The sequence below is a fragment of the Ischnura elegans genome, chromosome 4 (assembly GCF_921293095.1).
Source record: "Ischnura elegans chromosome 4, ioIscEleg1.1, whole genome shotgun sequence".
Classification (NCBI taxonomy): domain Eukaryota; kingdom Metazoa; phylum Arthropoda; class Insecta; order Odonata; family Coenagrionidae; genus Ischnura; species Ischnura elegans.
This window is the reverse complement of record NC_060249.1, coordinates 38,749,703-38,777,617: the sequence shown is the minus strand read 5'-3', so window position 1 is coordinate 38,777,617 and position 27,915 is coordinate 38,749,703. Positions and strand designations below refer to the sequence as shown.

Here is a 27,915-nt window from a genome sequence, read left to right as displayed (position 1 = left end):
CCGTTTACAGCTAGAAAAAAAATGAAGTGCTCTAACGAGGTTGGGACTAGCGTTTATTAAAGTCCTTTATAGTTCGGGGGAAAAAAGAATTCCCATATCTATCCGTTCGGCAAAACATCTCTCTTAATTTATCGCTTCTTTCGGACCTGGAAATATAGTGTGGCTCAAATATTATGTTCTCTGTGTCGCTCTTAAAGATATCCATTCTCAATTGTTCAAAGAATCTAAGCCTAGCGCGCAGCCTCCGAGTCTCCAATGGCTCCCAGCCTAATTCGCTTAACATCTGGGTAACACTGTCTGTACGCCCGTATCCGTTTTTGACGAAACGCGCAGCCTTCCTTTGTATTTTATTCAGTTCGCGGATTAAGTCTTTCTGCGCCGGAAATTATTATGACAGGTCGAAATATTAGGAATATCTCCGAACAAAAATACGCAGAATACAACTCAAACTACATCCTATGTAGATTTATCTCGTGAATTAAGTATAACAGCCAAGAGAAATTCGAAGATCAGCTAACAAGCGCTGACGAAACAAATTAAAAATGGTAAACATAAATTTCCAGAGAGCATGGGATTATACCACGTTCAATTCAAAGTAAAAATAAAGTCAGAACTTGTTCATGATTGTCCGGAAACGTGAATTTTATCAATTAAGAGGAAACATCACTGCATCTCAACCAGTCTTTTATCGAGACGCATTACTTGTTGAAAACCTTATCTATCCCCTTGAAAATTTCAGGAAGGATTCAATTGACCTTTGTCTACATTTTCCAGTGCCTAAAATTGTAAAATTTTACCGGAGGCATTTTCTGAACCGAAATTTGTACTTTTATATGATGAGAGTAAATGAAAACAAGGTCTACCCTCTAAAACCTGAAAATTTCGAGATGATAGCTAGAGTTCTGAAACAGGAACACGTGCCTAGAGAGACAAAATACGCCCGTTTAAGTGATAGTGATGCGTATTCTAGGGGCGTGATGATAATATGGATTTTCTGAAAAAATTTTAAGGCCTCAGCGGCCTGTGTGCCTGCGTTCCTTTCACATCCAACAATGGAAGTAGTAGGTATTGAAGATAGGGAAAAGCTGTTTTTAATAACGCTTTCCTCTCATCTGATTTTTTGAGAAATATTTTCTCGAAATTTGGCTTCGCTGGGTCCCTCACAAGCGATATTAGAATATTTTATTAAGTTGCCGCTACATTATTTGCATACTTGGTTCTGCACATTATAATCGGTAATACTTACATTATATGGCAGTTGGCCTTTAAACCGCGGACCCTCGTCGGTCTAAAAACATATCCATCAACTAAATCAACGGCAAGAGTCGCCATCCAAAAATGTTAATTCTGTAGTTGCCTCGTGAATACGATATTGACGAAATAAGATAAAAATCAGTAAGTTTTGAATATAAATTGCCATTAGCGATGAAATAAGTACATTGCAAGAAAAAGATTTCCAGAATAATATACGTCCCCGTATTTGTAAAAATTATAATCGCATTCTATCATCCTCCAATTAGGAACAATTATAATGAAATATATCACGAAAGTGTCAAGTAAAAGAGCAAATAAATGAACCCCTTCAATTTTCCGATTATTTTCGCTGGGGATACCCAGTATTAGCCCAAATATCAATGTAGTGATTTCATTTATTCTTTTAAATTACCTATTGTACAATTGTAACTATCATAGACGATCAAATTTGTGTGTAACTAAAACTATTACGGAGAGGACCTTTAGCATTTTCACACAAGATTACTTGCTGGCAATGATTTTAATTTAAAATCTAAATTAAAAAGATCTCTTTGAGAAATGAATATCTTCCCCTTCGATTTTCTTCGACGTAAATTTCAGATCAAAAGTAGTTAATTATTCACGATTAAAAAAAAGAGAAAATGAAGCTATCAACAGTAAAATGAGCACAATTTCGGTAAAAAAAATTCTCATTTTATTTAATTAAACCGCATTTTTCTCTATCCATAAGAAAATTGGTAGTAGGAATCTATATCTAGCCTATATTGAGCCCACACTTGAGAGACAAATAACAGCTATGAAAACAAAACCGCATAGTTAACATGTTCCCACAACTCATTGCCTATATGCAGGCACACAATGACAGTTCTATGTCCTCCACAAAGACAGAAGACCTAAAATGGATTTTTGCGATGAAATCGACCTAGCCTCTCTGACGCTATTCTTAGTTCTCCAAGGACGTGAATCGGGAAAATCCACCATCTGTTGATTTTCCTCAGCCCCATTATCTGTCATAGCCTAAGAAGAAAGCAAGTGACGACGCCAGACGTCCTATCTCATCAGATACGGACAACAAGGTGACGAGCGTCGGCGTGGGCGGCCAGAAGTTCGATAGAATGTGAAAATATGTGACGGACTACAGATAACAACTGTCTCCGTCCATTCACTTTTGAAGATCGAAGCACATTTTCCTCATGCCTCGTCTTCAAATAATCTCAGTAACTTCCCCCATCCATTATCTCGAAGTTATTTGTCTCACTCATACGAAGCTGCTATGCAACACCAACGAAGTGCAGTGAGTTGCTTCCATATGATTGATATTCAATAAATTAAAAGAAATTGGAAGTTAAGCGTTTCTACCAACTGCCATTTACATTTTTCTTTCACAAAAATTTAACTTCCACTGTCAAATGTCAGCTTCCTGAGGCCAATTTTATTTAACTTCAGATATCCTGAATAGCAGATCACAGTATCCTTCATAAAATAACTACAATGTCCATTCCATAATATTACACCGATACGGATATACATCAAAGACACTTTCTAGAATATATTTTATATGGATGGATAAGAAAAAATAATTTTCATAAATGCAGATTAAGTTTCCAAATACATTCAAAGAAGATTTGTGGACGACTAAATTTTTATGCAAACAATTCTTGTCGACAGACTAAGTAGCATAACAAAATTTGAGTTGAAAAGTTAAAGTTGAAAGGTTTTCAGTAGGTACGAGTCTTCCAAGAAAAAAAGGTTCGGCATCAAAAAGATTTATATCACATGGACGAGTGAATAAACAAGTAGAGCTGACACCTTATCGATGAAATTATTTTCCTGATGATTTATCGACAAAACGACCACATTTTAAAATGCGCAGAGATCGCCTGAGAATCAATCGCCAACATTTGATAGTGATCGAACTAAGAATCAGAATTCGCATTTTCGGTGCAAAAAGCTGTAATATCGGTCATGTGCGAAGTAAGAGAGAAATATCAACAGAATGACTTTCCTTATTTCCTTGAAATTGAGGGAGGAAAGTTGCCGGCAAATAGGAAACCAGTCGTGTGAGAAGAATATGACCCAAAACGAACGATGCCAACCACAATGAACGCACTACAAATCATTCCAGACAAATACAACTTAAAAGTGATAAGATGCTATTTGTGAATCATGTCTATGACTGATCTCAAGTATTTTGCACCTAACGAGATAAAATCCGGAGACAAGTAGGTCACATCAGTAGAATAGCATTAATATGAAATAAAATAGGGAATAAAACAAGGAAATGGATAACCTACCGTCGTGATCCTTGTCTATTCCATTTATAACTCGCCATGTGAAGTCCTACAAACTAATCGGACTTGATTCAATAAAGATACAGAATCCAACGCTGCTACGCCGAAAATATACCAGATTCTGAGCGAAAAGTCTTACAATACAGTTGGAAACGTACTGAGAGATTCACTATTATGTCGGAATACAGAAACAAAAGGTCAAGATCAGAATTACATCTAATTTCGAAAAATTGACATAAGTGAAATATTTTTTATGATAAATCATTTTTACTAGTTTTATTTTCGTTACAATATTGTCTGCTCACTACAAAACAGTGGATTGCTGAAATCTTGTTCCAGGGATTCAAAATTATCGCGTCCCTAAATGTAGATAACGAAGCATCAAATAAAGAGTAGAGGCATAAAAAAATTAACCACATGAAGGATAGATAGTCATTAACACGTGTTTCCTCCACCAAAAATAAAACTTGAGCTAAAACGTTATCGAAAAAGCGCAACCTAAATGATAAGTCATTTATTGCGATGAAAGTGAAGAAGAACCGCCATGGCCGCCAGGACTTTTAATGCGCAGTAAAAGCTTCATTGTGATTTCGAAGGGATAAGCTTCAAATAAGTTATAACTTGCCCATCTGGCACTAGTAGCACCAAAAGCTTACCTCCGCCTATAATTAATGCCAGGTGCACCGTGAAGGCGTAAGCGAAACCTTGGGTACCTCATTAACCACGAAACGATCACGGCTATCGGGAAGCTGCAACTTCTTTGAAATACAATGCATATCTCAAGCATGGTGCAACATTTTTTTTAACCACCATCGTTCCTCATATAGTTTCCCTTGTATACTCTAGAAGAAATTTACGCACACCTGACGTCATACTAAGTATTTTATTAAAGTAAAGAGGAAATATCATTGCTTTTCACTTCATTCAAACATGCACAATATTTGCAAAAAGTTTGTTCGTGCCGGTAATAACTCATTTGAATTCGTCTGCTGACATTATGTGCTGTAGGATCAAGGAAATGGTCATAACGTTGTATTAGCAACCTATCGCTGCCTAATTGTCATTTAACATAAGAGCAGACTGATTTTATTTCCTCTGATACTTTGCGAATGTTCTCAGGGCCATTATTTCCAACAACTATAATACATATAAGATATGAACATAATGTAATATAATAATAAATGAAGATAATGCAAGATATGCAGCTTTTCGGCGCACCAAATGAAGGTTTACCTCTAAGGTATTACACCGATTAAGGTCGTTTTTTCAAACGAATAATGAAGACTTTACGGGGTGAATTTATTGCCATAAAGGTATAGGCTTCATTCCAACATCAAATCTGTCCAACGTTTGTTGCGGATGAGAGTGGTTGCTCTGCGTAGGGGTGGAACGGGTCATAACTTTTCTGTGGACCAGGAAGGTAAGCAAAACCTCTCAACGAAACAAAACAAATAAATAACCCTTCGAAATTTCAGAGACAATAAATCTGAAGGCGAAGTGACCCAGCTCAGTACACAGAACGGGTGAACTGTCTACTGGTGTTGTGAATGATTACCATTTTTCCATTTCCTCAGGAATTGAGGGGTATAAAGGTAAAATCTTTTCCCTACCCTATTCTTCTCCCTAATCAGCTTAAGATCAGTCGACCTAAAACATCACACACAAGGACGTATCTGCATTCCTTCAGCAGCACTATGCGTCCAAGCAACCTTTCAGATGAAGCGAAAGCTATTTTTTACGGCACTGGTTAGGACAAAAATGAAAATAGGAAAAAAAACAATTAACCATAACCTGAGATAAGTCCGCCAAGCTTAGACGGGAGACTAAATAAAATTTAAGAAGAATTAAATCATCAAACTTTAGCAGACGCTACATGTGGAGTATGTTTCTTTATGGGAGGGAGGCTTGGGTGCTAACTGCTGCAGAAAAGTCGAGAGTGGAAGCAATCGAAACGTGGTACTAGCGAAGAATGATAAAATGGATCGACTAAGTAAGAAACGAGGAAGTGCTATGAAGAGTGGGAGAAGACAGGAGTCTAAAAAAATAAGGGGAAACTTAATTGGAAACATTATGAGGTATGGTGGTCTGATGAAAACAACCGTAAAACGAAAGGTGGACGGGAAGGAGGGCAAGGGACGGCCCCGAATGAATTGCATAGGACAGGTCATTAAGGATGTAAAAGAGAAGAAATACGTCACGACGGAAAGTCTATGAGATAGGAGAGCGGAATGGAGAGCTGCATCAAACCGACCCTAGGATTGATGGCTTACGATGATGAATGGAAGATGATAGCAATTCGTCAGGTGTGATCAATTTTTGCAAAAAAAGACTGAAAATTTAAACGGTTAAAAAGGCGCGGGGTAACTCATGAAATATCCCTCATAACATGATCTTTGACAATAACACCACACAGATCCATAAACGAACGGTCACGGTACCGAAAGGCAATCGTAATTGAGCGTTTAAAAGCTCTAAAATTTAATATTTTCCTAGTACGGAAATAGGAAAAATGAAAGGATCAAAACATCAGAACATGGATATTTTGCGTCACGGAAAGAAAACACAAACATCACATAGCATTTACATAGAATAGCATTTACAAAGGACATATATAACATAGAATACCATTTACAAAGGACGTAAACCATTTAATCTAAATATTAATACGTACCAAAGTATTCATTAAGACTAGAGAGAAATGACGAATTAAAATGCATCGAATACAACTTCACTTTGGTGGAAGCATTCAACTTTTCGTCTTTCGTAGTCACAATCAAAAGGTTAATAAATGAATTAAAATTTTTAATGGATTTCATTTGGATGAATTTAAATTAAAATCTATTGGATTATAGAACGTGAACGTTAAAAATTGTATGCCTTACTTCCTTTGGACAACGAAAATTCCACATGGTGAAAAAAAACTAGTTTCCTTCCTTATGCGGTAATCTCATATTTGCCAAGATATAGAGTCCACGATATTTCGTGAGTTCACTTTCCTTGACCTGTTAACTCGCTTTTTATGCCACTGCGGCATGATATTTTTAAATGGCGAGAATCGTAGGTGATAAGCCACACGAACTCGAGTGATTCTAATCGTTTCGCGGAATTTAAAAAATAAGAAGAGAGTGTTTTCCATTTATTATTAAAACGACCCTTAAACACTGCCTCGATCGAAAATCCTCAATAAAATTAGTAACTCTGTTTCAAACCAGCGCGTGGCATTTACACGGGCGATGGTGAATTTGACTCCGTGATCAGCCCACCCAAGAGGTTAGTGACAAAGGAAATAAGAAACATTTTTGGATATCACGGTGCATATTACCCTACGACCTTTCATCGCGCATCAATATAAACCTTAGGAGAATGCTTGATAATTCTTTCATGTCACCTTCAGGTATCAAATCCTAGCGCCTTATTGTGGACATTCCATGACTCTGCCATTAAATGACAATCCTGATCGCACCAAATGCATGGAAAAGCCTTATCATCATCCAGATTCTCTACAAATTTATCTACAATTGTTACCACAAAAACAAGTTTTACCACAAAAAAATATTATTAATCTCTTTAAATCCAGGAGAATGCAAAATTGAAGACAATTTCATGATAAAGCTAACTCAGTAAGATCCCACATCAAAGCTAAGTTTGATCAAGACCTTAAAAAGGATTTGCCTCGCTAATTCTCAAAACAGTACTAAAAAAGTTGTTACTCCAATAAATTTTATACTAGGGTTAAGAATATTTTTCGTCGGAAAGGAAGTAACTAATGGCAACCAAGGTGATAATTTTCCCGTAAAAACTTTTGAGATCGTCCAACAATATCATGGCCCTACAACGAAAGAATTCATAAGCAATTCATTACATCGTACCGTTTTCCCATAAATATGAACGTGATCGGAAATCGAACACAGAATTTAATACTAACCTTGACGCTGCTGCAACCAGAACACATCCGCAAGCAAGATAACCGTTTTCAGACAAATTTCAGTAAGCGAACGTAAAAGAGAATTTTTTGCCAGGAACCGGAAGGTTTATCAGCGATCTCTGCCAGGAATTTGAACCATTACCCAAACCCTACGCATGGATGGCCAACATAACCTTCTAATAAACTCAGCTTACCGACAAATTCATGAAAAGGAACTATTTACCACGCAAGAAAGCCCTTTAAATAGCAATACAAAATTACTCTCGGAATAAAATGGAGGGAAAGAAAGAGACGTTGCCATTTTTTTATTGGGGTCCGAGGAAAAGAAGCATCGCGGTAACCTAACACCGAGCAAGGAAAACTCCGATAAGATGAAGTCTGAGGAAGAGGAAAAAGAAACTCCTTTTGGGCGATGATGAGGTGAGATTAGGTTGGACGGGAAGAAGTAAAATTAATTGTGAAGGACTTGATCGATGGAAGGGTGGAAGGTGAAATACCGGGACGGGGAAGATATGAAAGGAGATGCTACAAGGCGACAGACTGTTGGCTGATGTGACGCAGAAAAAAATCGGGTATCCCACGCTACAGAAGACGATTCATTTTCTATTTTCTACGACTACGATTTCAACTTGACGGTATTGACTAAAAGAGGTGTAACAGATAATGACCCGATGAAAAACCCACCGTCGAAAACAATATTAGAAGTTCAATACTTAATTACAATTTCCCGAGTCACCCTGATAAAGGTTTGGCTACACAATACATGAACACATACGACGAGAATTCATGAACGATTTCCATTGAACGGAACAAACATAAATTCAAAAATGAAATTAGAACAATTTCTATTTTCTAATATTGATTTAATACATGTACGATGTGGCAACACGGTGCATTTTTGCCTTCATTCCCTCGTACTATGCCTATGTTCATGGATTTTACATAGCTCGTACATGATAATTCATAGCCCGGCCAGGCCTTAAACTAAGCGTACATATGATACTCTTGATTTCGTAAGCTGAAAGTTCGGAGCATGGATGAGGGGTGTGGGGCAAATTTAAGAACGCAGAACTCTTGAAGATAACGAGGCTTAAGGAGACATGATGGAAAGTATGGGCTGGATAAGCCCCAATTTATTTTGATCCGTAGGGTTGAATCGTTTTCCGTTCATCTGAGAGTGACTGGACCTTGAGAGTAACGGGAAAAATCAGTTTCACCCTGGTAATCATAAGAGGTAATTTTATCAAGAGGTAATCATAAGAGGTAATTTCAACGAGGAGAAAAGTTATTACTTCTAAATTATTTGATTATCACAATTTACCATTCATCCGAAAACTTGCCGTTGGCTGCCTTACTTGTATTGCATTACCAGCTGATTTTTATTTTCATCAAGAGACCGTACAAGTCTGCTACATATATTGAAATTACGGCAGGGATTTACGCTGTTCGATCGTATGACACATCGAAGCTTTCATTAAATTAATTAATCTTTAAGTCCCAGAGATGGCCAAAGTGAGTGAGGTTTGGTTAGGTCGTATAAAAATATTCTTATGACTACGAAAAATCTTCAAAGATGGCATTAAAACATTAAATACGTTTACATGAAAAAAGTTGATAAAGAAATTAAGCCTACAAAATTAAATTCTTAACCAATATACATGCTCCTCTGGCTGGTACACATAAGCCTCCTTCAGCAACCGGATGAACAAAAGAATATAAAAATAACGAGGACTTCCAATCCCAAAGGCTACCTACCTATTACGATACTAATATATCTCCTCCATAAATTCGAAAATTCCGTACAAATCTTTGTATTACCGGCTTCGCCGGAAGATTAATTTTACGAGATATACTTCGGTTTTCATCGGAAGGAGCAGCTTAAGCTCATCATGAGGATCTTAGATTTACCCTATTGATGCGTCCTATTATGGCCGCAGGTGTAGAAACAAATGTCCAACATCAAGAAATAGGGTGCCTTACTTTCCTCCGGTTACCCAGACCAAATTGAAACAACCGGTAAAAGTGACCAAATTACATTTTTATTGCGGACGTTTTTATAACAGATCGGGTAATACATTCCTTCAAGACTTCAATTCCGCATTTCGAAAATAAAAACAAAATAGTCAACTATTTTTTTCGGTCAGTGACCATATTTGGGTAATACGCATCAAAATAATGGCATTAACACTTCAAAATGGAATTATATGTCCATTTTTCAACAATTAATTGACAACATGCGGTGACCCTTAAGGGTTCCGCATACGATATAGGCAACACACAAAACATATTAATTACCCCTCCCCTCTAATGGTGCAGTAACTGAACCTATAAAGGAACATTTCCCAGGCAAATTCGCGGAACTCACTAAAGAAACTGAAGAGGAAATCTAAAGAAATGGGAATATTTCTCCTTATGAATTTGCTGAATAAACCATGAATCGACAGAAATTTCAAAATATTCACAAATTTCCAAATTTATGCAGATAAATGGTTTACCTAGGACGTACTCAAGAATGTATCCATCTCACTGACTTCCGTAGGTAATTTCCCATCAAGATTTCTTTGGCATCAACTGCAAAAAAGATTCCCAATTGCATGGCCAATTACACAGCAACACAATAAAGGTGAACATGTGTTTCAGAGTACCCATAACCTAACACGATTGCCTTGCGGACCACCAAATAAAGTAAAATACCAACGAAAAATGAATATAAAACTGGCATATTGAGATTCATACGCAAATATTAATCCTGAATGATGCCTATTTACCACAAAATAAGAACACCCAGAATGAAAAAAACTATTGACAATTTAGGCATTTTCGCACAAATGTAACATATTTTTGGTTAAGATAAGTACACAGAAATAAAATTGATATTATGGATAACCAACCGTTTCAATGTAAGTAATGGACCTGGCAGCAATCCTAATGCAGAATCACTGAACAATTTGGCTTAGTTTGCTTGAAAAATTTATCTCCTCTTAAGGGCTACAGGGACACGAGAAATGACAGTCATAGGAAAGAAGTAATGTAGCTTCAACTATATGACTTTTTGGAGAAAGTGACCATCAACTACGGCTTTCTGGGCCACAGAATTTAGTCAAAAGGGGAAGATAAATTGCAAAACAACATAGGAAATTAGCAAATTCACATCAAACACATTACAGAGACATGCAATCAGGGGCGGATCCAGGATTTTTTTCTGGGAGGGGCACAAGCAAGGCCTTATCCAGGATTTTGTTCTGGGTGGGGCACAAGGATACCTCGTAATACAAAACGAATGCAACGATAATGGGACCGTATTAAATATCATGCATATTTTTGAGGGTCTGGGGGGGGCACGTGCCCCCGTGCCCCCCCCCTGGATCCGCCTATGCATGCAATAATAATAATTTATAAAATGTACAATGCATACTAAATATAGGTTGATGTCTTTAAATTGGCTGTCATTTGTACTGAGCCTACAGTGTTTCAAAACGGAATACTTCATTAAGGTCACTACATTTGATGATGGGCTATTTGTAATCCGTATCTTAATTAGCAACCTGTCTTGGATAATTGCTGGCCAACACTTGAAATGCCCTCCACAAAAAACAAATGGGCATCAAGCGTGGTTACAAAAATCAAGCCAAGATTTGAACACAGGGCCAATAGAATACCAGCAATCTAGTGGAACTGACCTTAACTCTAGGGATAATATATCACGGTCACTTCCATTCTGATACACTTAGGTTCAAACTTGGTGACTTTTTTTAGTTGCGTTAAGTGAGTATTTCAAATGAAATTAAGCATAGGAGATTGATAGTCAGCAAAAATTCTGATATGATATGACGAGTGAAGTTATTTTTATCATGCAACAAAAGACCATTTCTATCCCATGCATTCCACTGATAAACATAAATACCACACAAAATCTGACTATAATACACTAGTAACTCAATACTAACAGCAACAAGAATTAAGTGTACCACATTTTTGGAATGGATTGCAGTGACAGACCTTTAATTTAAACCACTGACAAAGTAGTTGAATGAGTGAAAGGGTTTTGAACTAAAATATGTACCATAAAATTTAGTTAATATACTGTTTTATGATAAACTTTGTATGGAAACTATGAATCACGACAAATAAAATGAACCAATAATTGACTGAATTTATTTTAAAATCTAAAATTTTACACGATCAAAAAAACTTATAATTGGGTGCAGAACAGACTGCATCACTCGCCATACCTCATACTTCAATGCTAAGAACGGCATCATAAATTTGAACACTACCAATCTATAATGTCTCCCATCGCAAAATTAATTTCCTGAAGATGGCTTCCTTTATAAAAACCTTTCAGAACATTGAAAAATACAGGCATTTTTTTTAATCACACTTGAAACAACATAAGAACTAATCAATTAGAAATTACTATTGCAACTTTGAAGCTTCCGCGGCTTCTAAATTAAGCAATATTTTACTATGTATTCAATCCATATGAATTCTATCAGGGATGCCAATTACACAGAAAATTATAATATTTAATGGGGTATGAATAAATAAGAAGTCTAAAAAATCATCACAGAAGATATCAAAAACTTTCAATGGCACTGCAATGGTCATGTTTTGTCAATGGGTAATGGAACATTTTATAGAGAGTGTTACCCTAACAATTCAATGAAGAATTCACCATGTTCTTTGCACATCTCGTAGATTAAAAATTGTAATACTATGAAATAATATGCAGGTTAAAAATAAACTGATTGTATTCATTAGGTATTCAATTTATTTAAAGATTAAAAACTTTCCAATGCAACCTGTTGTAGTGAAATTCTAACAAAGTATGCCTCTAAGAACTGCTTCAAACATGTTCACACTTTAAAAGCTCTTCACTAAGCAAGGGTATTTAAATTTGCAAGAATATTGAGAAACAGCATGTCACCTATATTCATGTCCGGTTCCTCCTCTTAATTAATACAGAAGCTTTTGAGTTTTTAAACCTACAATAATCACAAAAACTCAGGTACTCTAATTCACTATCCACAATAAACAAAGAAAATTGATACCATTAGATTAGAGTACATTAGAAATACAAACAGTGATCAATAAGGATGAATAGGGTAGTTTCCTTCATCAAAGAAAACGAAAGGCATTGATTAAGATTCGTTACCCACCATTAGTGTATCCATACTATACAAATTATTTGGTTTTAGAAATACCGGTTTAGACGAATGGCAATGGTTATCCTCATTTGAAAAAGGCCAGATTGGCACCCATGCGATTCCACTCCACGTAACGTCACCGGGACCTAGTTTCTATACGAGTAGATAGGAGTTTTACATTGTCTGAGATTACCAATGCATGCATGAGTCACAGAGCTCAGGGAAACATCTCTTAATAATCACACATTAAAAATACCTAAATTCGGAAAGTTTCCTTCGTTTGATAGGGGAATAATAATCCTTATTTAAGCCAAGCGCTACCTGCTAGCAGGGTACTCAGCTAACTGCTAGCAGCCTGCGTCGTATCAGCGCTCAAGCCTCGCCCTCACTCGCCCAGGTCACCTCACATGCCGACAGCTGGAACCAGAAATACGTCACACGGAGTTCTCCCGGCATTCATACTTTGCCGTCGCGTTTTCACTCGCTTGAAAATTTTCACTTTTCATTTAATCGCGAAAAATAGATCTAAAAGCGTAAAATACGTACTCCAGGAGTAATAATCTTTCGATTTTGGCAATAAAAAATAATAGCAAACCACCCTATCAAGTGGATACCACCACCAAAAATCATAAAATGTACAGTACAATTGGAGTATGAGCAAAACGGCACGTATTTTCTGACTCAGGAAATGGGATGTAAAAAGAACTTACAATTTTCTGGCGAATAGCCCAAACTAAACTTAAGACACTGGTAATAATGATTCTTGATGGACGATGGCACAGCAGTTGAATTACAAGGAGAGAAATTTATACAGGTTTCTAGGAAAATTACATTTGTTAGATAATGCAGTTTCTTTTTTTCGAGGATTAGAGAATCATAGGTAAGTCAACATTTTTTCAAAATTGTTGATTGCGATAGACTTTGAAAAATAAATAGGCCTGTGTTTTTCTATTTTCTCATCCAACACCTACTACAACAGCTATTTTCCACAGCCCCTTTCGGATATAAAGAGATGACATCATGATCTTATTTTGAACCAGTCAATGCATCTCAGCTACTCAAGTCCTGTACATGGGCCTCTTGTGGCTAGTTGTTGTTTAAACTCTTGTGGGTAATTCCTTGTTTCTATAGAAGGTTCTTCCCAACAGAATAAATGAGCCAACACCCTAGATGTCACCGACCTATGAAAAGTGGGCATCAACATCCACCTACTTTAATTTTAAACTTAGAAGAAAATGACTAAATGAGAAATATTGTATCTCAATGTTACTCATCTTTCACTTCCCATCAACCGAATTCTTTCCATGAATTGTGATTTTGAATCTGACTGAATGACCCCATCGTATCCTTACAGTTTTTAACTTGTACCTCGCAATGAATCCAGGAATCAACTCCCTAAGATAAAAGATGACCACAAAAGAAATCACACAGCAATCATGTTCTTAAAGTTCAGCAATCATAATGATTAGAGACTGTAAGCAGGAGTAGCTGAATTAAATTCTCATTTGCACAATCAAAAAACACCATTGTAAGGCTGCTCATTCAGGAATTGAATATGTATTTATCAATCCACAAATATCAGGTATAAATATCTGACTCAGCTGTATAGTGGCTATTAATGGCTTTGTCATTCTTAAGAAAATAATTACACATTCTTCTAATACATGATATGAGTAAAACTCTCAAGGAGTCAAATAAGAGATTCCAATTTGGTTGAATAGCTTAGATCATCATTTAAGACATGTGTATTATTCTCAGCGGCACCAACTCTATGGGGCCTGAGCCCCCTCAAAAATTCGTTATGGGTGTGAGGAAAAAATGTATCAGTTATCAGGGTTCTAATGTTGATCATATGACTCTTCTAAAATGCTTAAAAAACTTAGAACTAAAAACTTATAAAATTTTCCAGGGAAAGATCCCTGGTTTTTGCCCTCCCAATATTTGTTGTAAGTCAGCAGACCTGATTATTCCCAAAATCACAGATAACTTGTCGCTAATATATAACCATGTATTCCAGGAAAATTCATTATAAAAAATCAAACAACCAGCATTCGCCAAAGAGAACTAAGTTCAAACTGAGCACCATTTAGTGATTGTAATCACAATTTTCCTAACTATACAATCTCAATTTCACATATCCATGCTAAAACTGAGAATGAAATTTCAACAAATAAAAATAACAAGTTGAGATACGGAAAAACGGATATCCTAATAAAGGTCCAGACAAAAAATAAAATTTGAAAAGATTAAAAGAGTCTAACATAGATACACGAAAAATGAGTCAATCGCCTCGAGGAAACAAGCGGAGCAATAAACTTTACAATAAAAAACAGGCTGAGGAATATATATTTTCCAGATTATTCTTAGACCTAAAAGTAACCAGCCTTTATGAGCGTTAGAGGGAATGGTAAACATTACGTCATGTTGCACTACGAAGGTTTCTTTTCCCAATTTTTAAATCAAACTTGTAAACAGATATGTAATGAAAAAACATAACCAATGCATTGTAAACACATCCCACGATGTAAATGCACTAAATACAAACATACATCGGAAACGCGATACTTTTGGTAATATTGACACACGTACTTTCTTTCGTTCTTACACATAATTCCCTCAGCTTCCTTTCAAAATGTCTCGCATTATAATGAGGAGAGGTTGAGAAAAACAAGATAGAAATCCTCATCATAACCAAAGGATATTCATTATGAAGACGCTTACGCCCAGCAAACTGTTGAGCAATAAGTTCGTGGAAGGGGAAACGACAATAGTTGACAAAAAGTTTCACGCCACCCTTTCCACTTTTTCCAGTCACACTAGGATTAACGATTCATAATACAGTGAGGCGAATCCAAGAAGAACGAGAAATGGGCAACATAGGGAAGGGTAAACACATAGTCAGTCTTTTAGAAGCATAACTGGGATTCAGGCGAATACTATCATTCGATTACGAGACACGTCAATAACAAACGCACTGAAACAAATCCGTAGGCGGTACTGTCTCTTATGGTGACAAGGGCAAAAGAGCTTAGCAAAATTGACGCAAGGCAGCAAATTTTCCTCTAAAAACGCTGAAAATGCTGTTATTAATGTCATAACTACATCAGTAGATACACATTGACCGTCAAAGATAATCCTCACATGACACAACGACTACTTCTAAATGATTTCGTTGGCCATGACACTGACATAACTACATTCTGCATGCTTGAAACGAAAACAAAGCGGGGGCATTAGGATGTAAACCATTTCTTTCCTTCGAGAACTAGAGCCGTCTGCTACGCAAGATGTTGGTATCGCCGACTGTACGTTAGGAACACACGCAGACCTCCAAATAAAAAATGGTTTACTTACCGTATAGTAGGAGAGGAGCCCGGCGTTGTCGTCCAGCACGAACCAGCGGTTTTGCCATCCTTTCATAACATTTGTCCACTTGCTCAACGTACCCTCCATCGCTGCCATTCTGATTTATGGCGGAAGTCAAACCGTCCTTGTTATGTTATTCGCAAGTGGAACAAATACTCCTCCTGCCCCCGGTAGATGTCTCATCTCCTTCGCGCAGCGAAGTGAAACTGAGAAAAATAAGGAGAAAGGAAGATCTAGTATTACCAACATATCCGAGTTATAATCCCGCAAAACTAATCGGGAAGGTAATAAAAACATGTAGAATATATTAAACTGTCAATGCTATCTCATTAAATAGAATTGTAAAATTTTGATAGAATATTTTGAACCGTTTGAAAATTCTATCCAGTGATTAGTTCTTTCTCTGCAAAATATTATGATGGAACAATACTTAAATATTTATCGAGTGATGCTGAAAAGTGCTAGCTAAAACTGAACCCAGATATTACTACTTTTGAGAATGGTTATAACAGTTATAACTCAAACTGCATCATTCACGACAGATGATCGTTCGTGCGACAAGGATTACAACCAAATAATTGATATGGAATTGTCATTTATACAGCCGGAAAACTTGATGTTAGACGGTTTCACCTGAAAATGTTCAGTACTATAAAAAATTTTAAAGCAAATTCTACAGACAAATACCAATAAATACACCGAAGTGTAATTAATTACTACATCTGCAAGCACTGTAACGTTACGCAGTGAATATGGAGCATTTATGGGGCGGTAATTGATCGATTAATCAATCAAAAAGAATTTTGGTCATACTTCTCAAATCATTACATTTTAATGCCTACCTCTTATCATGTTCTCTCATAACTCGGCTGCCTTGCGGTAATTCTGTAAATTTGATTTGTTTCATGGGGCACTAATTTTCCCGCGACTTCCACAATAGTACTCAAATTGGATCTTAAAAGTTGATTGTCACCAAATAGGAGTAAATATTTTAAATTCTATAAAAAATTACTTTTTTATTTGTTCCTCAAAAAGTTTTCTTTAGCGTTGGTAAATAGTGCTTGAATAATTTTGAACGACTCATTTTTGTTTTGAAATGTAATGGCGGTAACAAAGGGTTTCATGAGACGCGCGCGCTTTACAATTAACCAAGAACCCCAATTAACATTGGAGTTTGACACAAATAACTGGTTGGTGAAAGCAATATAATGTAATATTTAACTGTGGGCATATGTTCATTACTTAAATTCATTGTGATCCCTCGATCAAATCATCGATGTAATATATTTAGGAATACTCATTTTATTTCACGTCGTCCCTATAACATTAATCAGCGGTCACTTTTATTGCTATATTTATTCTGTGTTTAATGGGTTTATATTAATATACTGGGAATCATCTGCAGCTATCTATGTCACTAAAATTGCGGCCATATCCTAACTTAACTATGAAAGCGTTGTACATACTTATATTTTAAATGAGCATATGTTTTATGTGATCACTTGTTTCTGAGACAATTTTCAGTGATTATGATAGAAGTTTAAGCTATCATTTCTTTACCTATTTATGGGTTTTTCTTATGTATATAGGCATCGATTGTATGTCTTTAACTTGATATATCAAAAGGAATTTTAATGGGTATTTTCAATGGGGAATTTTTTAACAGGAATATATTTGTCGATTACCCTGATCGGTGAGTGTACATGTTAATATTATATATATGGACTTGCTTCTTTTGATTTTGTGATTTGCTAATGAAATATAGAATATTATATAGCATGTATCTACATTTTCATCATGAATATTGCTGACATTTATAGTGATGGTTTCTGTCATGCAATTGTATCCCTTGATTTGGTCGATTAAATTGTTTAGTCTTTTACCCAAGACTTTCAAAAGACTTCTCTCCTGTCGTACTCTTAGAATTTTCAAATTACTCACATGATCTTTCCATTTCACCTTCACTGTTCTTCTGTTACAACACATTTTGAATGCTTCCAACCTTGAATTCTCTGCTGTCTTCATTGTCCACCCTTCACAAACACGAGAATGCTCCAAATGTGAATCCTAATAAATTGCTATCGTATTTCAAAGCTTGTTTTCCTAATTGTTAAGAGGTTCTTTCTTTCGAAGAATGTCCTCTTCATTTGGGCTATTCTAGTGATTATTTCCTTTTTAGCATTGTCCATCTCTGGTCATTCATCTACCCAAGTAGCAGAGCTCTACCTTCTCAAGTTTATGGTTTCCTATTTTCAGATTGGCTCTCACTTTTCTGCTACTGCAGACAAATACCTTTGCTACCCAAAATATTGTCATAGTTCAGGTAGATTAGAACGTCCCTGGTAAAAATGGCCACTGACGGCCACATGAAATTAATGTGGCCATCCTGTGGCTGTCTGTAGTCATCCTGTGGGCTATGTGTCCAGTCTATAATCTCTGTGGCCATGGATACAGCAACCTGTGACCATGGCCGCAGAACTTACGGAAAACACTGCACTACTGACCTCTCATATTCATTTGTTTGTAGTTTCAGATGCTGTTGGAGAGAGCACATGTGAGCACAGTTAGTCTGGGCAACTTTTTCAATTTTCGAAGTATAGGAATCTAGTTGTGTTAGTCACAAGTTCAAAAGATTACAATGGAATGTCCCATTTCCTTTAAGTAGTAGTCCAAAACAAATATCATTATCAGTTTCACCATATTTTAAGTAGTCTTCAGATATTTCTGTGGACGTTAAGGGTTATAGGTCCCTAATGGCCGAATTACAGTTTCTAATTTTCCTACACAGGACTGTTTGTGTATATGATAGTATTTCAGTCCAAACTATGGGGATATGAGTTAGACAAGGTATAACCACTGGCCACGTAGGGATTTAGGTGGTTACAGATGGCCGCAGGTGGCCATACACAGCTGCAGATGGCCACACATTATGACCAAATAACTACAGACGGCCACACAATTTTGTGTGGCCACATGTGGCCGTGGTCTCAAACTTGTTTGGCTTTATGTAGCCATGGCCACATAGATTTCCTGTGGCCATTTTCACTGGGCACATCCAAGGGCACGTTCCAAAATTCACTGGCACTACTGACAGTGCTGCCAAACCATTCCAAAATCAACTGGCAGTACAGCACAGTCACCATTGACTTCAGTCTATAGTTGATTTACTCCATCGGAACTACTGCAAGTTGAGTGCAGTACTAGTGGCATTAAGAAGCCATAGTTTGCTTGTTTGTAAAACCGTGACCGCTTTGTTTAATAGAAGACAACTGGCGGTAAAATTTAGTATTTGTAAAGTCATTGTGAGCACAATAGAGACAGTGCAAGTTATGATAAATGTGTCAGGTGAGGATTACTCAATCACTGCCACAATAGAAGTAGTGGAAAGGTAATGGCAGGTTATAAAGCTTTATATCTACTTAGACCAATTAAGTTATCCGAATATGTACTTTTTGAAAGTGAAGTGTTTCATAAATGTTAATCATGATCATCCACATAATTGTCATGCAATTGTCGTGACAGAGGAAGTGAATGGTGGAATGAAAGGCAGGACAAGGTTATTGATTTAGCCCTTTCCTGCTGGCGCCTACCCAAGGAAAACGTTTTCTGAGCTACAGATAGCATAAGAATATTTTAAACCTTTATGTGCGGAGCTCTTTTTTGGGATGGAGTTGCCCTGGTATTCTCGTCCCTCCTATTTGGGACCCCACTCAATGAGGTTCCCAGCCTCAGGATTAGATGCTCTGACCCTATCTTAGCATGAGTCCACGGTCAACCTACTGTGTTACCAGTGTTTTTTAAAAGTAAATATTGCATTTGGTTTTCAATAATGTACTCTTCTATATGAATTACTAACATTTTTTTTAGCATTGTGGAATTTTAAATGGATTTCCAGTGTTAGTAATGTTAGTGAACACGAGGTACTAAGACTATAAGTTCCAAATTCTCATATTTGTAATGCTTAAATTTTGTTTAAAAATTGCTTATCCACCGAACAAAACGAAAATCATTTCAAATAATAAAAAAATTGTAGCATGCAACAAAATGTATCATTGCAAAAACTATTGACAATATAACCACTTCACAATGGATTCCTGCAGCGAGGATGATCATGCATGAGTGGGAGGGTCGGTCTTAATTGCAGAGGAGTGGCCCAAAGATCTCGCTTAGCTGGGGCTCAGCCGGGGCCCTAATGCATCTAACAATTGCTACCTCAACAGTCACTTTCCTTCCCCTGCATCGGCTATAGCTGACATCCAGTTGTATGCATCGAAAAATCCATGACAGCTATACCTGACGTTAGGTCCTTTCAGTATGAAAATGCTCGTTGGTTCCACCCTATGTTTGATACAAAAGGATTAAAATAAAATAATTTTTTATGTAATGTTCTTTAGCGTTAAAAAACCAAGTATGAGTATCCATCTCATTCTTGCAAAAGGGCCAATTTAATGGACAGATGAATACAATTATTGAAACCTTTTTAGGTTTTATTTCTTGTATAGATGTATCAAACATCATCGTTTTCTTTTTATCTTATGCATATACCTTAATTTGCACATGTCCTTCAGATTCTCTGTATGCAAGACAGTTGGCTCTCTCTAGGAGGGAGGGGCAGAAAATCCTGGCACAACAACACATAAAGAGGAAAGTTTGTATTTATTGAATATGAGTTATGTCTGCTAAGTGGTTAAATTATAATTTTCTGTTCTCATTTCCTTGCTTTAAAGAATTTCTTATTTCTTTGCATTTGAAACCAACAATGTCTTTTGCGATGCAAATACTAAGTGGGAAAGGGTATCTTTCCTTGCCCTTTTAACTGTCATTAAGGATAAGCATGATGAAAAAAGGGTGAAACACTTGTTTACCAAAATCACATCCGAACTTCTGGGAATGGAGTATAAGTACTCCATCCAGCAGGTTTAGAGCAAGGTCAATGAATTGAAGGGAAGGTACAAAAGTATTAAAGACAATAGTAGGACAAGTAGAAATGGTGTTGCTCCACTTTGGGAGTTTTCTAATGCATTTATCCATGCATTTCAATTCCTTTGTCATTTTGTAGATGTTCCACTCCAACATATTTAACCCTTTCACTGCTGTTCAATCTTGGAAAACCTCCTCATATGCGGCGAAAAGGTTAAAATGATTTTCGTTGGGCCATGGAGCATGGAGGTACTTGCAGGATGGGCGTGGTACACCCTCGAAGGGTCGCAAATCCGGAACCCTTTCCTCGACGAGCTCACCCTTGCTGGCCCATCTCTTGGACCCTCCGAGAGGGGGGTCTCCCTCCCGAAAAGTGACTGCTCTGACTGTAATTTGAAAATCAATCCGATCATCAAAAAATGATTGCTTGCATCGCACTTCTGCCAATCAAGTATGTCTTTGAACCATGTTTCTGCGATGAAAAATAACGATTTTATTAACGTTGCTAAATTGGCCATTTTAGCAAAGTTAACAAAATCGTTATCTATCATCATGGAAACATGTTTCAAAGACGTACTCGATTGCCTGATTGGTAGGAGTGTGATGCAAACAATCTTTTTTTGATGATCGCATTGATTGATAGATTTTCAAAATGCAGTCGGAGCGGTCACTTTTGGGGAGGGAGGCCCCCCACTCGGAGGAGGGTCAAAGAGAGGGTCCAGCAAGGGTGAGCTTGTCGAGGAAAGGGTCCCGGATTAGGGACCCTTCGAAGTGCTTCGACGAAAGTGCATGGCAGGGAGGAAGAAAAAGTATGTTCACAGCAGTGAAAGGGTTAAAAATATATGTTGTTACTTTTAATGGGCAGTGGAGTTTTGTGTAGTACACACTAGGAATATTTTAGGATTAGTTTTTTTTTACTGTTTTTATGGTAGTAATTAAATGAAAAGATATATCGATGGAATTCTGCACTAGGTACTTCTAAGAATTTGGGGTAGAAGACAAGAGAGAGACAAAACTTTGAATGAAAATTTCATGATCTTTGAATATTAACAATATCTTGATGCTGTTGCTTCGATTTTTCCAGACTATGGATGAGATTTTTGGGAGGCAGTCCTGGGTTGCTCCAAGAGCAACAGTCTCTAGCACGCACGGCCCGTCAACAAGTGCTGGAGCCATTGAATCAACCCATAATGGCAGAAAAGGTTTTGTAAATTAATCTTCAACCTCTTTTTTTGATACTCTAATTGTTACTACATCCATGGAACATAGAAGTTTGTACTTATGGCTGATAAGATCTAAAATATGGGGGAGTTTCATGATCCTCATCCAGGGAATAATATTATGTTTTCTGGCCATGATATGTACAAGATGCAATAGACCTCAACAGAAGCAGGCAAAATTCAGTGCAAATACCGTATTTGCCTGGATATAGTCCCCCCTTTTTTTCCAAAAATGCCTGTGGTAAATGCTAAGGGGGGACTATATTCAGATCCATTTTTTTAATTTTTCCCCGAAACTCAAGCCTTAAAATTAGAGGGGGGACTATATTCGGAGGAATACGGTACATGTCAGAAAATGTTGATTAATACAGTGGGTTCCACCCTCACTCTCTCTCCTGATGATTAAAATATCCCTGTTAGTGAATGACTTGCTCTATTTTAATGAAAAAATTAGGATACATAATTTGGTATCAAATATGTACATATAGCTATAAAAAGAGATATGTGGTTATGTTGTGGGGAAGACATTTGGCTGACTTTGTTGTTAAAGTTAGTTCTTTGGTGTTATTCCCTGGGAGACTTACCTTCCATGATAAACGAGACTTTCTTTGTTGTATACTATAACTAGCTGACCCAGCAAACTTCATACCATCTAATTATCAATGAACAGTTTAGTTACATCAGTGGTGGATCCAGAGCAGGGACAAGAGGGGAATAAAATTACGATTCTATCCAGTGTAAATTGAATACACAAGTGGGGGGCTATAGCCCCACCTAGCCCCTCCTGGATCTACCACTGAATTGTAACATACCAAAATCATATAAAATAGGCCCTAAGTTTAGAGCTATGTATTTTGTATTTCAATTCCTTAAAGTAGGTAAATACATCGGAAAATATAACTTAATACTTTAGTATGTGCAAAGTTGTAACCCCCAAACACTTTGATTTTATCTAGTGTGAGTTTCAACCTTATGTTGGCTATAAAGCCTTTTTAGATCGATAGATCCACCACTCAGTTACACTATTTATAAATCAAGAGAGGCTGTACTGATTTTGATTATTTTTGACTTATTATAATGAATTAAGAAAAAAATCAATGAAACTACAAAAATAAGCATTTTAATGGCTTGTTAGATACGTATTTTCTTTATTCAATCTACATAGGGTCACGCATGCGCAAATTTATTTCAATGAATTTTTTTATTTTTATGTCTTAACTGAGGAAATTGTAGACGTTGTGGTTTTATAAAGTAGTTAATAAAGTCAAAATTTTATGCATTCAGTTGTTGGCCCATTTTCATTTTCAACAGTTAAAAATGTTTTTGAGTCCAAATCTTACCCCGTTGTTGGGGCAAGTTTACCCAATGGTACACCGATGCTTGAGTGATGCTCAATATCTCATGATAACCGCCCTTAGAGAGTAGCATTAATATGTCAGGACTTGTGACGCACTAGACATAATTTGGTTCGGAAAAGTGAACTGCATAAACCTGCCCCAGCACCCGATGTGTAAATATACCGAGATCTACCCAACATGTTCGGCTTAATTCATTTGAGTCAAGTACCTTCTGATGTACAACAGTTTTTGTTTTGTTATCAGGCAGAAAAACAAATGCAAAGGATGGTTTACCAACACGAGAACATGCAACATATATTTGACCAAGAGAAATACATGGTGTTCCTAGCTTCAGAGCACAAACAAACGCCTTGACATTTGATAATCGTCATCACAAATGCTACATGACTTGGAAATTGAATTCATTTTCACTCAAAGGGCTTAACAGTTGAGATCAAGGGAATCCTCAGAATGAGAACTTCCTCATCTTTGAATTTTCCGTTGAGTGTAGTCGTGTGAATCACATTGATTATCATTTTTTTAAATCACTAAACTCATTCTATTGCATAGTTTTGGTTGGCATAGGTTTCGAAGCATTGTGTACACTGAATCTACCTTCAAATGTAATTTGTGCCATGGTAAGCCACGCACATCTAAGGACTTTAAAAATTCAGATGAATAGTTGGTGACTTCTTTTTTGGTTGTTACACAGTCAATAGATTTGAATTTAATGCAGAGTGCGAACTATTTGATCCAGATTTACCATGTTTCAGTCATCCACATGTTTATTTGTCGCCACCAAAATTGCTTGCACAATCAACCATTTGTGATTTTGTAGTTATCAGTCATGTTCATGAACACTTTGTTGATAAGCTCATCTTTTGATGATATGAAATTGCAAAGCTTCCAAGGAAATTAATTATGTGTTACAAATCTGTCATTAAACAGTTTTTTACTGATGGAAATCATTTATTACATTTTCTGTTTCCTGTAGAGCCAACAAGAAAGCGAAAAAGACCAGAGGAGGTACTAGAGGACCTATACAATAGTATGAAGGATAATAGATGGCACGGAAAGAGGCAAGGATTAGAGCAGACGAAAAGGAGAGGAAGAAGCAGGAGAGACATGAGGAGAAAATGGCTCTCATGCGACAATTCTTAAAACTAATGGCCAGAATGATCCCCATAGAGGAAAACGGGAATTAAATATAATGTTTTGGAAATGTATAGTTTTATTTAACTAGGGCATGGGGGCTCAACAATTGTATCTCACTTAGCATTTCCATTATGCATATGTGCTGCATTGTCAATATGTTGATGTTCAGCATGGAGGTGAACCTCTTGCTGTGGTTGATCATCTTCAAATGGATCTTTCATCGTTTCACAAATGTTATGCAGCATGGTGCCAGCTAAAATGTATTTTGGTATGACTGTTATACATGCCATTGGAAGGCAGTTCAATGGGCTCCTCCATCTCCCCCTTTAATAGATCAAATGCCCTTTCAATACACATCCTCAGATGCAATAAGCATTTGTTAATATTCTTCTGTTGCTCAGTCATGTGCCCATCATCTTTGTGAGGCACTATTAATTGTGGGCATTTGGCTTATGCTGCATCAGCCACGAGGTGTGAATTCCTGGGGAAGTCATGAAATGAACCAGCATGTCCAACATAAATATGTGTAAAGACACACTTGTGATCAGAAATTCCGTGTGAAGATAATAGATAGATGTGATAGAAAATAGATAGGTACACTGGTACCACAGACATGAAAGGAAAAAATAAATAACTGAATATCAACAAGCACACTGTTACCAACCTATGAAATACAGGTAGGAGCCTAATTGTTTATTGTAAAAGTGTAGCAGCAACACTGCTGCAACTCCTCAAATGTTTCACAGGGACAATTGTACTCCTTGACCTCTCTGCTAGCTTCTGCCTTAAAAATATCTGAAGGGAGGAATATTGTAATGCCAATCATGGTTGGAAATAATAAATTCCTCTGAAGCCAGTCATTTTTATAGCACATAAAATCTAGCACTATGAACCTCAGATGGGTATCAAGGAACTTAGATAGAGTGGTGGTCATTCCAGTGGCTTGAAAAGCCAATGCTTTGTGGTTCAATTCCTTGTCCAGGGAATTTTTTGTGATGGCAATTGTTCTGAATTTTCTCCGCCATGAATGCGGCGTGTTAGAAATGTATCAAACTTGTTTCTACTTAACCAGTAAAATGAGGTCTTTAAAGTCCTCTCGTACACTAGTGTAGGCATGCGCACACAGCCAATTTCATCCTCCATAAAGAAGCATTTGAGTGAATTCATGATTTCAGTTATAGGAGAAGCTGTTGTGATGAAGGACAGGAAGGACTAAGATGACTGGGAGAAATCTGTGAACTCTCCTCTTTGAACACATTATCTACCATGTCCCATACAGAGACAGTTTGTTTTCTTGACTTCCCAACAGACCACAGAATTGACAAGTAGAGAAGATTGAAATAACCGGCCGTAAATGTATATCTCCTGTATCGTCTCCATTACTGATAAACATACACTGTGGAGGTCTAGAGGCTACAAAGTCCTTTTTAGATAACCATTCAATTTGGAGCATGGATGGATGAAGGTAAATTTCTTGATTATTCAATAAAATGGAATATTCAAAGAGAAAAGATGAAAAGGTCTGAAATATAGAAAAGATGAATAGGTCAGGCTATCCAAACCAATAAAGTATTGTTTTTCTCTTCGATTAAATTATCATTCTGTTTGATGGCCCTCTGTGGGAAGAATATACAGTCACCGCAGAAAGTCTTGTAACATGGATAATAATACCATCAAAGCAAAAACACAAGTTTGTCTGGCTTTACTGGTTCAAAGGCAAAGGAAAAAGAAAAGTGCATTTGAGCTCGATGTAGTGATATAAGAGGACTGCTGTGGTCCCATCGAATTTTGGGGCTGTCTTCAGTGCACACGTCCCTAATTGTGCAGGAAATTTTCGGTTGACATTGGGCGATTCAATGTCCTCCTATCGCCAGCAAGATCTCCAAATTTAAATCCGGGGAATGATGATCCAGTAATGAGAGAGAAATGAAGGGAGGTTTAGTAAACATTAGAAAATCAATTCAGTGTGTCCAGCAACCAGGAATAACTGGAATTGGGCGTGAATTTTTAGTCCCTGGAATTATGTCTTCATGATTTTTTGCTCTAACCTGGAATTTCAAAATCTTTTGCATATTTCAAATTCATTTCACATAACATTTTTCCTGTTCACCAGCCATTTTCTGGCCTAAAACGTTTTTTGTCGTAATTTTATATGCATTAGCATAGTAGAATTTTTACTGCCACATCAAAAAGTGGAATGTCTGACAAGACAACGGAATCGAAATGTCTAGCACTCTTGACTCCAGCAGGATTCAAAAACATGAAGAATAAAGTTCCAGGTGATGCCAACATCTACTTCGGAGGTCAAATTTGCTTAAGCATTGTCAAAGCTGCTTAAGCAGCTTCTTAGCTTGCTTTGACAATGACTTAAATTTTACATACAATCTGTGTTAACTAGCATATTACTTGTCCTTTTACATACATAAATATAACCCTTTTACTGCCAGTCCATTTCAGGTGGGATGTACGAAGACTGCCAAGACTATTTTCCAGAATTAGCAACATTTCAGATTTAAAAATTTTTCAGCTACTTAATTTTATTTAATATGTCTACATTTTTTTCCCAATTCTTAAGATGTAAATGTATCTTATAACCATAGATAGATTATGGGGGTTTGCATAAATTGCAGCCGTTGAAAAGGCCACATTCACGAAAAAAAAGTGAAATAATTCGGGCCCTGGCAGTTTTCGCTCAACCAGCGAGGGCCGATATATTGGCCCGGTGGCGGTAAAGGGGCTAATATTATTTAAAAATATTGAAGTACATAATTTTGGGTGATAGAAAATTCTTATCCATCACAGTAATGACATAAGATTAACCTGGAATTTTGTGAAATTTCCTTGGAAAACTGGGTGTCATGCATGAATTTTTCTGCTTTGATTGGCTTGACACCCTGCAATTGCTGAAGGGAATGAGTTATGTGGGAATCAGTTTGGCAAAAGCGTCATTTTTTGAAAATCTTGTAAAGTCCTTGAGATAAGGCTGTAAGGGATGATTGACATTGGAGTAGAAGCCTTAAAATTATTTATTAAAGATTAAAGCCATAAAATCTTTAATAAATAATTTTATACAATTGAATGGAGCTGTTGCCTTATTTTTTAAATTAAAACCTGTACTCTGGAGAAATTTTAATTTCAATGCATTTTGATGCAAGTAAATGTTCTCATTCCAATTAATTTGAAAAATTATTGTTAATGTATAGATACTAACTAAGTACTACCAGTGTTCTGCTCTGAGTACTAAGTGTTCTATGTATTCATCAGTTGTTCACTTAAAATATTTTTTAATGGCTATAACTC

General features: G+C 36.7%; 1 protein-coding gene and 1 long non-coding RNA gene across 5 annotated transcripts in view; one reads left to right on the top strand and one right to left on the bottom strand.

The window, feature by feature from the left end:
* LOC124157299 (oxysterol-binding protein-related protein 9) overlaps window positions 1–16,885 on the bottom strand; it is a 289,688-nt gene extending 272,803 nt beyond the window's left edge. For 2 of the 4 annotated variants that reach the window (XM_046531907.1, XM_046531910.1), the window contains exons 1-2: window positions 16,826–16,885; window positions 15,972–16,189 (exon numbers count right to left, since the gene is read on the bottom strand). In XM_046531907.1, the coding sequence (XP_046387863.1) occupies window positions 15,972–16,079 (108 nt within the window). In that variant the 5' untranslated portion in view covers window positions 16,080–16,189; window positions 16,826–16,885. Of the gene's footprint in view, window positions 1–15,971; window positions 16,196–16,825 lie in introns of those variants that run through there. The other 2 variants (XM_046531905.1, XM_046531906.1) reach the window with 2 other exon arrangements.
* Window positions 16,886–17,082: 197 nt separating this feature from the next.
* LOC124156854 lies at window positions 17,083–24,748 on the top strand. The gene is made up of 3 exons (XR_006864410.1): window positions 17,083–17,173; window positions 21,988–22,105; window positions 24,455–24,748. It is a non-coding gene; the product is annotated as an uncharacterized LOC124156854 (long non-coding RNA).
* The last annotated feature ends 3,167 nt before the right edge of the window (window positions 24,749–27,915 follow it).